We start from the raw sequence: 15,480 nt of genomic DNA, 5'->3' as shown, positions 1-15,480 counted from the left end.
ATGTTCATAGCTGAAAGTACACAGTATGTGTAAGATTCAACTCTGTTGATGTTATTATTATTATCATATGAGATATGTTAATCTTTGAAGTTGTTTGATAAAACAGATTCTGCGTCATACTGATTATTTTTATGATTCAGTTTTTTTAGTTTTCATTTGCTGTATATGACATGTTGATATATATATATTCAACCAGGTTATGTGATAGAACAATAATTAGGTTGCATAGTCCCTTTATCTAGTTTGATATAAGAGATGCTAAACAAATGAAATATGCTACACAGTTTTATCCTCCCACCCACCCACCCACAACCTGTACACAGCTGCATTATACTTAGTAAACTATTTGTAACATTTAATTTGTTGATTTTTCGTTTGGGTTTGTGTGAAATGTTAATACATATGTATCAAACAAGTGTATAATTAATAATATGATAATGAAGTAGGTTGCAAAGTTAATCATTTCATTTACATTACGAGTATGATCATGATATTCACATATATACATAATTGATTGATTGATTGATTGATTTTATTTATTTATTTATTTGTTTATAATACCCAGGCAACCCAGCGTTTGTATGATTCAACACTGTTGACGGCATAATATTGTTATGGGAAACATTAGTCTTTTATATGTGGTTTGGAAGAAGAGATAGTAGAGTGATGTTGTACATGTAGTTTGTCATCGCTCATAATCACCACATGTAGAAAATAATGATTATTTGTAACATTTAAACTATTGATTTGTTATTTGCTTTGGTACATGTTGATGCATACATGTATCTATGAAACAAGTATTACAACATATAATATGACAATGCTAAACGGTCATAAGGATGATGATGACGATGATGATGATGGCTTACAATGTATTGTTTAGCAAGGGTATGTTATCAACATGACTTTTTTGTTGTCAAATAATTATTACCATTACAAATATGCTCATTAAATATACATATCAGCATTATTAAAAGTATTTGTAAGATTTGACTTTGGTGATTGTTAATTATTATATGAGATATGTTAATCTGATCTGTGTCGTGTAGGTTGATGGAAGAGATTTTATAGCAATAAAATAAGCTGTGAAGATCGTTGGATTATATGGTATCCCGGTCAACATACAACTTCTCGCTATCACTAAAATCTTCTTTGCCAGTTGAAATGTCATAGTTGTTTTGTTTTTTGCTTCATACATTTTGTTTGTTCATCGGTGGATGGGGAAAGGGATTCTTTAGTAATTCTTTGGAGTGTACAAAATCATTTATATTGTTGCCTGAGTTTATCTTCTGTTTGTCAATTTTGTTTGTTTGTTAATTTTGATGTGTGGAAGATAAATAAAAATAAAAATGCTGTACAATGAAATTACTTACCAAGTTTTCTTATATACGTAACATGTATCAGGTAACCATTCATATTAAACAGTCATGAAAATAGCTGTAGCATAGAGTATCAAAGTATGACGTCATAGTAGGAAAGTTGTCAAGGTTGCTGGTTCCAAACAATGGTTTGGCGATCACCCAAGCACCAACCATAAAATTTGCCCTGCTCATTCCAGCAGGAAGCTTGAATGACTTCACGGTGAACCTCATGCGCAGGCTCTGACTGTTGTTTAGAACCAGTAACTTAACCGACGAGCGAATATGACGTTAGCACTTCGGTATTCTATACTGAGTACTATTAGAAACCATGGAAATCCAGAGACAGTTTGCTAGAAGATGATTATGTAGTAAATATAGTAAACCGACAATTTTGTGTACATATATTTTTGTGAACACATTAACAACACATGTTCACACGTATGCATTGCCCTCTTGGAATACTCGACAAGACATTGATAAGTTTAGCAGTTGAATATAGATTTATTTTCTTTATTGATTTTATGCTTAAAACATGTCTTCAAAATCTAAACGGTTGTCATTGTGACTTCATCCGGGATTTAAAAATTGGAGGTAATCGAATGGCAATAAGATGAAAGAGAAGTTTGAAGTGATGGTTTGTTACAATATTTGAAGAGGGAGTGGGGGCATTGACAGGGATAGCGGAAAAAAATTGACAAACAGGAGAGAGAGAGAGATAGAGGGGAAAAGAAGACAGAGAGAAAGCTACTTACTTTAAAGAATCTTAGAATTACAGGTATGATCCCCCTTCCTCCCGTTTCACTGGTGCCCACTCATTGGCTGGATCAATGCGACGACAACCAGGTAAATATCTTAAAATATTCTCATTATGATTATCTGTTATCATGTCTCTTTACCCCTTCCCCCTCTATTTCTCGCTCTCTCACACACCCTCAATGTTTTCCCATCTCTCTCTTCCTCACACTCTCTGTCTCTCGCTACCCCCTTTCTCTCACTCTTTCTTTCTTTTTCCCCCCTCTGTTTACCTCTTCATCCCCTCTTTATCTTATTCTCTACCCTTCTCCTTCCCTATCTCTTTCTTTCTCCCTCCCTTTTTTCTTCTTTCCCTCCCTATTCATTCTTCCCATTCTCTCTCTCTACTTCATTATCCCATCTTTACCTCACCCTCTCTTTCTTTCTATCTTTCTCTCATCCTATCTCTCTTTTTCTCCCTCTCTCTTAATTACACTGTGCCCCTTACTTTAACGTTCTTCCTTCTTGCCCACCATTCTCCTCTCAATTATATTTGTGAACCAAAAAACATAAAAGATTGAACATTCACATTATTCTAAGCATGTTTCAAATATTTCAATGTTTGTAAAGAATATTTTCATAATACACATCTCTTTTCATGAAACCTGCAGAACATACAAGTTAAGTTGTCCCACACTACACAACAGTGCTGCAATGGAGCAATGTAGAATGTACAAAATTATCTCATTACTTACAATAAGGTATTGCCGGTAATATCAGTGGCGGCTCCAGGTTTTTACAAATGGTGGGAGGGGTTCAATTCCCCCCAAATCTATTCCAAAAAAGAATTAAACAAAGAATTAAAAAGATTACCAGGCGAATATGGGGGTTCATTCAAGCAAAACTTTATGATTTATATCAATCCACACAAAATAAAGATAATAGCTAAAATAGAAGGGAGTCTAGTGTCCACTTGCCTCCTTGGGTCGCCTCTGAAGATTGTGCTATTACCAACTCTTTTTGCAATTATGTACTTTATTATTAGAGTGCATTCAGGCAATCGAACAGTGAGTATGAGGACAAGATTAAGAGTATTGAATTGTTACATCTACCCAGTACTTATGTATGGTAGTGAAACGTGGACTTTAGCCTCTGATAGTGATACTAAAAAGCGTTTGGAAAGTTGCGAAATGTGGTTCTTAAGAAGAATGGTGAAATTCCTCTGGACTGACACAGTTAGTAATGAGGAAGTTCTTACACGAGCTGGAGTGCAAAGGAAAATGATACGTGAGATGTTGATTAGGCAGTTGAAGTTCATGGGTCACATTACACGTAAAGAAGGCCTAGAGAATCTTGCTTTGACGGGGAAAATTGTGGGAAGAAGGAGTAGGGGAAGAAGGAGGATACTTTGAATGGAGAGTCTGCAGAAATTGTTGGAAGAGAGAGGAGTGAAAGAACTGGGAGTGGTACTAATACAGAAGGCTAGGAGCCGAGGGTTGTGGTACAGCATGATCGCCAAAGTCAAACGACATGGCACTTTAATAGAGAGAGAGAGAGAGAGAGAGAGAGAGAGAGAGAGAGAGAGAGAGCATTCAAGCATGTTCTTTGAGGGCCCGGCTCGAGCATTTATGGTAACTTCCATGTCCTGATCTAATTGGCTGTTGAGTGATGTTGCCATGGTGGTTTATATTGATGGCAAAGTTACCATCAGTGGTATTGTTTTATGCAACGGGACCCCCAAATATGTAAATACATTGGTTATTTAACAAGCTGTCAATCACTAAAATCTTCTTTGCCAATTGATATGCTATATGCTATGATAAGCTTTAATGATTTCACGGTGAACCTCACGCGCAGGCTCTGACTGTTGTTTAGAACCAGTAACCTAAACGACAAGCGAATATGATGTTCCCACTTTGGTACTCTATACTGAGTACTATTGGAAACCAGGGAAATTCATAGACAGTTTGCTATTTAAAAAAAAGATGATTATGAAAAGGCACTGTCAATCTTTACCCAGAATATAGTAAACTGACAATTTCGTGTACATATATTTTTTGAACACATTAACAATGCATGTTTACACGTACGTATTACCCTTTCATTTTGGAATATTCGACAAGACATTGATCAGTTTTAGCAGTTGAATATAGATTTATTTTCTTTATTAGTTTGATGCTTAAAACATGTCTTCCAAATCTAAACGGTTATCATTGTGACTTCATCTGGGATTTAAAAATTAGAGCTAATCGAATGGCAATAAGATGAAAGAGAAGTTTGAAGTGCTGGGTTTGTTTCAATATTTGAAAAGCGGATTGGGGCATTGACAGGGGTAGCGGGAATTAATTGACAAACAGGAGAGAGAGAGATAGAGAGAAGACAGAGGGGGGAAAGGAAGACAGAGAAAAGGCTTCTTACTTTAAAGAATCTTAGAATAACAGGTATGAACCCCTCCCCCTTCACTGGTGCCCCCTCATTGGTTGGATTCTTTCCTTTTCTCTCTCTTCCTCACTCCCTCTTTCTCCCACCACCTCTTTCTCTCACTCTTTCCTTCTTTTTTTCCTCCTCTCTTTACTTCTTCATCTCCTCTTAATCGTATCCTCTACCCCTCTTCCTCACTTGTTTTCTCTCTCCCTCCATATTCATTCTCCCAATCCTCTTTTTCCTTCTTCACCCCTTTGTACTTATCTCTGTCTCTCTCCCTATCCCGAAGTGTCTCCTTTTCCCCTCTCATCCTATCTCTCTTTTTCTCCCTCTCTTTTGATTAAACTGAGCCCCTCACCTTAAATCCCCCCCCCCCCCCACCCTCTCAATCATGTTGAGCACAAAGACAAAATAAAGACTGAAACGGCACATTATTTTAAGCATGTTTCAAATATTTCAATGTTTGTAAAGAATATTTTCATAATAGGCATCTCTTTTCATGAAACATGCAGAACATACACGTTGCCCCACACTACACAACGATGTATGCTGCAATGGACCAATGCAACATTTAATAAAGTATTGCCGGTAGGATCAGGGGCGGCTCCAGGATTATATGAATGGAGGTTGTTTAACATGTTATGTGTGAACAAGGCACAGTACACAACATTCAACGATCATGAAAGAATGAATGCTGACAATAGAAATGATTCATAGAAAATAATAGAAACTTCCACAAATTGATAGTTCATTGTAAAAAAAAGACATTCTTAATTACATACATGTGCAGAATCACAAATAACTTTCAAGAAGTAAATACATGTAGCAGTCCAACATATGGAAGGAAATGATCAAAGGCAATAGAATGACCTGCTTCATCTACTTGGAGCCTGAAGGATATTAACTCTACAATCTACATGTATGTCAAAGCATATAATGTAACACCCTTCTGGCTCTCGGCAGACACCAACAAAGTAAGTGAAGACGTAACATAAACCCTGTCACAACATAACATGAAATGTTGACCAATCGAAGCTTTAAATAGTTTTCATTTCTTTCAATCATTATAAGTTTAACCGAAGTACAGTACACGCCGAAAATCTCCGCAACACGATTTACACGATTCAAAATTTACACGATTCGAATGCTCGCGGGAATCGTGTAACCATTTATTTTACACGATTCGTCTTTTGCCAATTAAGCGAAATTTGAACCGTGTAAACGTGTAATCGTGTAAAATTACACGATTCCCCAATTCAGGTCGAATCGTGTAATCGTGTAATATGCATGCCGAAAATCTCCGCAACACGATTACACGATTCAAAATTTACACGATTCGATTGCTCGCTGGAATTGTGTAACAATTTTCAGTAGTGATGGTGAGCAGATTACGATGTCTAGTTCAGTAGAAGCAGGAATAACCAACAGCTGAGAGGGGGGGGGGGGTTGAACAAAGACAACGGGGACGAGGGGGAGAGCGAAGATTACGCATTCTGTCTCTCTTACATATTTTTAATTGCGGTGTGTGTCTCTAGTTTAATTTTAGACTGTTTAAAAATGAAAAAAATCAGTTCACTTCCCGAAAAGCACTCTCGGATTTAATCCTCGGTGAGAAAAAAAAGAGAAAAAAGTGATGAACGACAAAAGAAGGGGGGGGGTATCCTTAGTTGTAAATAAATATTTAAAAAATATTAGAAAACTTAAAGGAGGGCTAACATAACTAAGTATGTTGTGATACTTTTACATTACAAGGCAGTACTAATTAGAAGTATGTTCACGAGCTCATTCGTTACTATAAATGTCGTTATACTATGTATTTTATTCCGTCATTATCCATGAGAGTGCGAGGGGCGTCATTTTCCCCCACGAGAGTTCCTGGCCTTGGCTGATAATTATGTTTTTCGTCATTGGCAGCTTGAAAAAGGTCACAAACAATTACACTTTGGTTACTTATTGCTTTTTTGACTTTCCTCATTTTTGTAAATTATCTTTTACAACATGCATTTAGCTACATGTATGAAGAGCCACGGTCAAGGATTAATGGCACACTTCCTGTCACATACAAAGGAAGCTTACTCTGAATGTAGCCTGTCATTTGACCCTCGCCGGGGACAAAGGGCGTTGCCTTAGCTAGTAGTGTTGTAGATCATTACGTAATACCTAGTGTTCAGAGGGTCATATGTTTAAGGGGAAAAAAGTAACAAGGGGCAAATGTAACGGCGGCTCCCACCCCTATAGTAGAAACGCGCTATGCATATACGCCCTGCACAGCTTCCAAAATACAACAATATACAAGAATAACAGGTCAAAATTAAGTCAGCTTGAACAGGATAACCCACGAAAGCTCGAGAGCCAATTAATAAGTTAAAATAGTAATATTTAGAGACAGATAAGAAAAAGAAAATCACACTTATTAAAGATAATAATGATGATAATGATAATAACAACATTGAACTGATGATCGAAATGATAATAAGTACAAGAAGAAAATAAGAAGGAGAAGAAGAAAAAGAGGAGGAGCTATCGGAGAAAGAGGAAAATTATGATCAATATGTAGAACTTTATATTACGTAAAAAAACATAAAATGAAAAGGTATGAACCCGCAGAAGAATAACAATTTCAATCATATAAAATGTCATTCGCTTCGATGTTCTCTGACTCTCGAGTGTTAGGTATTCCTTTAATTTCCTCTTAAAATAAGCAAAGTTTTCTATTTCCTTTATATCATTAGGAAGGGAATTCCTAATTTTGTATGCCATCGTAATAAAACGAACTACCAATACTAATTACTCTTTCTGGCAAGTTAAAGTTGAATCGGCTATTCCTTGTATTATAATCATGTGAGTCAGTAACGAGATCGAAGTTGGAAGGAATATAATGATTCGACCTAGTATGATATATTTCATGCACGTGATGCAATACGAGTTCAAGACATCGGGTTTTTAGCACGGGAGTAAAATCTTCAATTACCTAAAAAGAACTATAAAAAAATTTTAAAAAAAAAAATCTGGACAAAATATGTGCTTGTGCTATCACTGTCATTTGTATATGGTCAAAAAATAAGATTTTAGGCCCTGTATTAGGCGAAGTTTCAAGGACGAAATTTAATGCTAGGATACAAAAAATAAAAAGTATGACCGCCCTCCTAGGGGGCAAATGTAACAACGTTATAACTAGTATAATTCTCCCCACGTAACTGGAACAAATATAATGTAGTTGAGTCAAGCATGAACCCTACTAGCGAGTGGTGAAAGCAAGACACGATTAGCAGATTGTTGCAGCTGGTCGAATCATCCTTCCAATGCCCTTATAACCATTATAACTATTTACACGATTACACGATTCAGAGCGACAGTCTTCAATCGTGTAAATTTACACGATTACACAGTTACACGTTTGTTGCATCTGGTCGAATCATCCCACCAATGCACTTAACTATTTACACGATTACACGATTCAGAGCGATAATCTTCAATCGTGTAAATTTACACGATTACACAGTTACACGATTCAGGTGAATCGTGTAAACCGTGTAATCCAAAAAATATATCGTGTAATCGTGTTGCGGAGATTTTCGGCGTGTACTGTACGTTAGGGTCTGCATCATTCCCGGAGGAAATATGTCAAAATATGCACCCCCCCCCCCCCCCCACAAAAAAGAGTAAGTAATGATGGAAAGTAAATGAAGGAAAAGTTATACATAAACCCTGTCACAACATGAAATGAAAATTTGCAGCAACATAAATATATCTATACAAGACAATACCAATGCCCTTATCTATAGAGAAAAAGAAAGAAAAAAAAAAGGAAATTTGTCCAATATTTTGAATAATTCACATGTCCACATAGTCCACCTAAACCCCAAAGGACGTTAAATCAAATCCTTAAAGCCACACTATACTAGCAGTATCCCCTCTAGGCTCTAGCGCCATCTCAGGTCAGCTGTAGCAGTATAGTCCCGTAACTTGCTGCGCTGTTGATTTTCCCTTCGATTACATATAGGTATTTGGTAATGCACTGTTGGCAAGTTGACCATGAGATGGCGCTGTGCAGTAAACAGTACGTTTGTGCAGAACGTTCATCTATTCATCATCGCTTAAATACACCCATCAAAACACCACACCGACTCTAACCCGAACGATTCTTGCCGATTTTCTTGCCGATCTGGATACTGTCTGGTGTTGGTCTTGTTGATGTGACTGAGTTAACATCCTTCTGGCTCTCAGCTAACACTCAAGTTTGGCAATTGTATTTGTCCAATAAATCCAGTCCAAATTAAAGCCTCTTAGCTCTTCATAAACCTAAAATACAAGTCCTGTGTGTCCCTCAAATTGTGATTTAATACAGGCATAAATGATGGTAAAGTCTATCAACCGCCACACATAAAGAATTTGGGTAAAGCTACAATGTACAAAATCAACCTGAAAAAAATGTCTTTTCAGAAGTAATATTTGAAGCTCACATCTTGAATAAAATATTGCCATATTAAACTTATAAGATACGTAACAAAAGATATTTTGGTGATTGGTCATTTGAAAGTGTATCAAACACCACATACTATTTTCTATGTCGCTATACTACATTCAAAATATGAGCTTCAAATATTACGGTGATATTGCATGTTAAAATACACTCTCTCCAATGAATTCATATACAGTGAAACCTGATTTAGCGACCACCTGTATAGAAAGACCCCCTGCCTATAAAGACCCATGCCTATAAAGACCACCTGACTTTACAGACGGCTATCATCATCGCCCTTGCGTGGTCCTTATACAGGTTAATAAAATAAATCATATACAAACAAACATTTACAGTCAAACTCAATCATATAGCTACATTTCTCTACCTGCAAAAATAATTTTGGAATTAGCTTAAAGCTCAATAAAGTTCTCTGTCATTAAATGTCACACAATATCTTCAATGGGATAATGGCATATACATACATATATGTTATAGACTTTTAATTCATCTTATAACTTCATCATTCAATAGCTAGCATGCATCATTGACAATGTACACAAACCAAGGCATATACACATTAAGTCTATTCATTCAATATAATAAATTGTGCAGAATACATGTATGTTTGAACATCGATAGACAGGTAAACCTGTGTTTTCAAAAAGGCTGAGCAGCTAATGATCTTTGATGATCACTTTTTGGACCTTACTTTTCTCATTGTGAGGTGTAACATTATTTTTATGAACATAAATAATACAGACTGGTTTCTTTCATTTCAGCACAAGAAATATTGTACTTACAAACACATTAATGAGCTGTATTTGTTTAAAGGAATGAATTATCAAATTCAATTCAATTCAAATTCAAACATTTATAATCTTCAAATGTTCTTTTTTGACTGTACAGATTATCAACTTTCAATGCAATTATATTTCTCTTTTAAACACATTTGTCCTTTCCATTGTCCAGCAGTTTTATGTGCACAAACATAAATACATATAAACATACAAAATAAATATAAACTCTGTCTACAGCATGCATTTAATACACTCTCCAATATTTTCACAGTTTGCATGATTTCTTTATATTTTGCGGAATGATACGACAATGCTTGCACTCCCAGAAAACGAAATTAGATATTCATCTACAACGATAGAGGGCGCTGGTTATGTGTCGACTTCCGAGCCACTGTACTCTTCACACCGTAGTGTCTAGTTCAATGATCGGAGTCATCTTTACACAGAGTTTGGCCAACTTGGTTTTTATAGTTGATTACAACATGGCATATATTGATCTAGCTGTGCTTGTCCAACAAAGCAGTCTTTGCCATACTGTGCCCATCTTGAATCAGGTTGGCCAAACTCTCCCAATCAATGGCACAGCATGGTTGACCTGGGATAACTTGCTTCTTGACCTTTATCCCCAAATGGCTAATTTGAAATCCACGATTGGTGAGAAATATCACACACATGTACTTGTAGCATACCGGTGATATTTATGTTCATAAATTTGCAAGTGATTTTAACAGTTCAGAAAAGTCACTTGGTTTTAAAGATTACTTGACCTGTATTCCACAAGTGGCCTATACATGTACAGACACGTACAGGATTGCATGAATTCCAACACCTCTACATTCTTCATATATGCACAAATATTTAAACCACTGTGAACCGGTGCTAACTGGTAAAAGCTGGTGGAAACTGGTGGAATCCGGTTCCAACCAGTAAAGCAAGACACTGTCCTGTGAAAGGGTATGTGTTGTCATCAATGTCTCTGTTGAACGCGAACATGCTGTATAGGTTATCAGCATCTGCCTTGTAAACGATATATTGCAGATTACCTTATCTCTCCTTTGAGGTCATCATCATGTCAGAGGTTGCTCGAGAGGTCACGAGGTCATGTCCGATCTGCTTCCCCGTTTTTCTTCCACACGCTCACAGTCCTGTCACTGTTCAGATAATGTTAAAGAAAAAACATAAAAGATAAATCAGTTCTGTTGTCGTGTAATTTGAGGAAGATAAGGATTTTTGAAGTTATAGTTTGATTTTATATTCCACGACTTTATAATGTTTTTGTAGTAAAAAAATAAAATTATATGATTTGATAACTGTGGGCTCTGCCTCATAGTGTTTCTTTTAAAACAACGTATCAACCTCCTTTCGCAGGTGAATAGTGGTTTATGTCTTCTAAATTAAGTATACAGGTGTCTTTTAAATTTCCTGTACCTTAGAAATAAGATGCTACACAATGATTCAGAAGTATTATAGGGTCGATTGACAGTTGTTTTTGTACCTTCAATATCTTACTCACTGTCAGTAGATAGTATTATACAACTCACTCCCAGATCCTAATCAAATGATTGGTCATGCGCTGAGCCTACTGCACGCTGATTCAAGAAAAAGCGTTCAATATTTTCCAGTCCTATTGCACTCTTTTTCAGTGCGCAGCAGTGCGCGTAGAGGTTAGAGCGCTTAATGTTAGGCGGTGTCACACAGAGGCCAAAAATTTGGATTTTAGTTATCCGGATTTAGTTATCCTCTTAATTGCTGTCTGTCATCAATTATCCCATTAAAAATCCTCTAACGAAGCAAGAAAATTCTCCTTTGAAAGGATTTTTCAAGGGATTTTTTTAAGGGATTTTTCTGTGTGACAACGCCTATTGAGTGTGCATGGTCCTATTCTTGCGCAGCACTATGCGTAAATGAGTATAGATATTGTGTGCGCACTAAATTAAGCCTTATTAAACTTGAGGTTTATTTGTCAGCCATAAACTGTCACAAAACAATCTTGAATGAAATCTTTTTACATGAAATAACAAGGATCTAGGACTTTCGTTGTATAAAACAAATAATGCATGTTTTTTTCAAAATCCGTTTTTCTTCAATATCTTACTCATTATCAGTAGATAGTATTATACAACTCACTCCCAGATCCTAATCAAATGATTGGTCATGCGCTGAGCCTACTGTACGCTGAATCAAGAAAAAGCGTTCAATATTTTCCAGTCCTATTGCACTCTTTTTCAGTGTGCAGTAGTGCGCGTAGAGGTTAGAGCGCTTAATGTTAGGCGGTGTCACACAGAGGCCAAAAATTTGGATTCTGTGTGACACCGCCTATTGAGTGTGCATGGTCCTATTCTTGCGCAGCACTATGCGTAAATGAGTATAGATATTGTGTGCGCACTAAATTAAGCCTTATTAAACTTGAGGTTTATTTGTCAGCCATAAACTGTCACAAAACAATCTTGAATGAAATCTTTTTACATGAAATAACAAGGATCTAGGACTTTCGTTGTATAAAACAAATAATGCATGTTTTTTTCGTTCCTTTTACTAATCGCTTCGTGCAATAGATATACACAGCCTCAACTCGAGTGCGGATAGATCGTATAATGAACTCAGGCGCATGCATCATTTGTATATTAGTGAGACCCATAGCGAGAGATAGTTGAGACACGCACACACATATGCGATTAAAGGTCAATGTATGGATCTCCAAATAGTTTCCTGTCACAGAGATTGTATGTGGAAAGGAACTTATTTGAAACTTCATGAACTGACCTTTGATCGTGTACTCACAGCGATGTGTCACAACTATTACTCTCAATAAGCTTTGGTTAGACCTTGATTTAGTGTTTATCGTTTGACCTGATACACAGGTGTTTTTTTTTTAGACTCACAGTATCTGTAGGTAGTATTAGTAAGACTATACCATCACCCATCAATCTCTTATCGAGCTATAGACTTAACGGACAGGTTTTTTTATGCCGACCAAGCAATAAAGTGTTCTACATGCTATAGACTTGATATACAGGTGTTTTGTTATATATTATTATCTTACCCAGTGTGTGCAGATTGCATTAGTAAAACCATTCTATAAACCGCTCATCGTGCTATAAACTTGGGAGTCTGGTGCTTTCAGACTTGCGCCACAACTTGATCTCATCACTGTTTCCATGCCAACGGGATGCCAGCCAGCCAGCAGAGGTCATGATGACAGGCGGGGATCACATGAGGGCAGCAGACAGGCAGGAAAGCAGTGCAAAGCATACAGGGATGGATGCAAATGGGTATTTCAAGCACAGAAAGCGAGAGGGAGAGAAGTAAAGCAAAGAAGTAAATGACTTATAAAGCATGCAGGAAGGTCACGAGTAAAGAGCAAATTGCTTTCAGATATATGTATGCATGCAATACAAAAAGACAAATAAAGCATAAGAAAATTCATTCATCATTCTTATACACAGAGATTGAAAGCAAGAAGCATTAACAGTTTACAGATAATAAGATGTAGCAAAGGGTTTGGCAATGGTAGTGTCATCATATATGAATTCGATACAAGTTAATGATATAGCAACAAAGAGGCAGCTTTGAGAGATTATTTATTTATTTAACGATACGGCGTACAAGACAATTGCCACAGATGGAAAGCAATATAGTTAACACACAAACAAAGATAGAATAGGAAAGATTATGTTTGTAATAAAAGTTCAGGAGTTGTGTAATAAATACAAGTAGTACCAAGATAGCATACATGTAGGTGGTAAGGAGAGTAAATGAGTAAAAGTTTGTGAAGAAGAATCAAAGCAAAGGAAAGAACTTATATTATTGATGCATGAGGTGATTTTTAAAGTCATGTGACAATTTAAAAAGTCAGGTGACATTTTCATGAGAAATGAGTTCATGAGTTCATTCGTTGATTCATATAATTTTCAGTTTGTATTTTCACCCCCAAAAAGTAATAGAAAAAAAATGAAATGTGGGGACCAGGAATTTGGAATCATAAGATTATATATAGGAATCATAAGATTATAAAATATATGTGATTAAAATTAGAATGCATTTTTATTACATGTGCATGTTTGAAAGAATCATGTGCAAAAAAGAAGGCAGATTTTAATGTAATAACCGTAGGACAAACGGAAGAGAAATGGCGAATGTGTATTATGTTATGTCATTCAAAGTAAAATAAATGAATGTGTAAATATTTGAAGATGGTTTGAAACACGAATGATATGAGTTACAACATAACAAAATAAAATTGATGATAAGCATGAATAGTTAGGAAGGAAGGGAAGAAAAAAACAAAGAAATGAGAATAGAACACGTTTACACAAAGAGAAAACACAAACAACGATTCAAACAAATCTGGCTTGCATCATGTGATATACGGCACATATTATGTTTTGCTCTATATAAATTTGAATACAGAATTGATTACAGAAACAGAGGGCAGTAGATAGTTGAACCAACAAAAAGGAAAAAGTGATGGGAAGAGGGAGATAGGAAGAGATGGGAGAGGGAGAGATGGGAGAGAGAGAGAGAGACAGAGAGAGAGAGAGAGGCAGACCATATAATACAAAAATGAAAATGTAAGTGAAAAGGAGAAAAAGAGAAATACAGAGAAACATATCAAGTGAACGAGAGAGAGGACAGTGAGAAAAGATAGAGATACAGCGATTAAGAGAAAGACACCTGCCCACGCAGAGAAAGACACACACTCACACAGAGAAACACACCCACCCACACAGAGAAAGACACACACCCACACAGAGAAACACACCCACCCACACAGAGAAAGACACACCCTCACAGAGAGAAAGACACCCACCAACACATAGAAAGACACACACCCACACAGAGAAAGATACCCACCCACAAAGAGAAAGATACCGACCCACAAAGAGAAAGACACCCACCCACACAGAGAAAGACACCCACCCACACAGAGAAAGACACCCACCCACACAGAGAAAGACACCCACACCCACACATATAAAGCCACCCACCCACACAGAGAAAGATATCCACCCACACAGAGAAAGACACCCACACCCACACAGAAAAAAGATACCCACCCAAACAGAGAAAGACACCCACACCCACACATACAGAGCCACCCACCCACACATAAAAAAAACATCCACCCACACAGAGAAACACACCCACCCACACAGAGAAAGACACACACCCACACAGAGAAAGACACCTGCCCACGCAGAGAAAGACACACACTCACACAGAGAAACACACCCACCCACACAGAGAAAGACACACACCCACACAGAGAAACACACCCACCCACACAGAGAAAGACACACCCTCACAGAGAGAAAGACACCCACCAACACATAGAAAGACACACACCCACACAGAGAAAGATACCCACCCACCAAGAGAAAGATACCGACCCACAAAGAGAAAGACACCCACCCACACAGAGAAAGACACCCACCCACACAGAGAAAGACACCCACCCACACAGAGAAAGACACCCACACCCACACATACAAAGCCACCCACCCACACATAAAAAGACATCCACCCACACAGAGAAACACAACCACCCACACAGAGAAAGACACACACCCACACAGAGAAAGTCACCCAACCACACAGAGAAAGACACTCACCCACACAAAAAAGACACCCACCCACACAGAGAAACACATCCACCCACACACAGAAACACAACCACCCACACAGAGAAAGACAGCCACCC

The 15,480-nt window shown here is 37.2% G+C and overlaps 1 protein-coding gene across 9 annotated transcripts in view; it reads right to left on the bottom strand.

The window, feature by feature from the left end:
* Window positions 1-8,890: 8,890 nt before the first annotated feature.
* LOC578564 (kinesin-like protein KIF21B) overlaps window positions 8,891-15,480 on the bottom strand; it is a 64,635-nt gene continuing 58,045 nt past the window's right edge. For 8 of the 9 annotated variants that reach the window (XM_030993562.1, XM_030993567.1, XM_030993566.1 and 5 more), the window contains 2 exons: window positions 12,823-12,929; window positions 8,891-10,930 (listed from right to left, as the gene is read on the bottom strand). In XM_030993562.1, the coding sequence (XP_030849422.1) occupies window positions 12,875-12,929 (55 nt within the window). In that variant the 3' untranslated portion in view covers window positions 8,891-10,930; window positions 12,823-12,874. The remainder of the gene's footprint in view (window positions 10,931-12,822; window positions 12,930-15,480) is intronic. The other variant, XM_030993563.1, reaches the window with a different exon arrangement.

The sequence above is a fragment of the Strongylocentrotus purpuratus genome, unplaced genomic scaffold, assembly GCF_000002235.5.
Source record: "Strongylocentrotus purpuratus isolate Spur 01 unplaced genomic scaffold, Spur_5.0 spur5_scaffold_20, whole genome shotgun sequence".
NCBI classification, from domain to species: domain Eukaryota; kingdom Metazoa; phylum Echinodermata; class Echinoidea; order Camarodonta; family Strongylocentrotidae; genus Strongylocentrotus; species Strongylocentrotus purpuratus.
The sequence above is the reverse complement of the archived record's forward strand: the minus strand, read 5'-3'. Positions and strand labels throughout refer to the sequence as shown.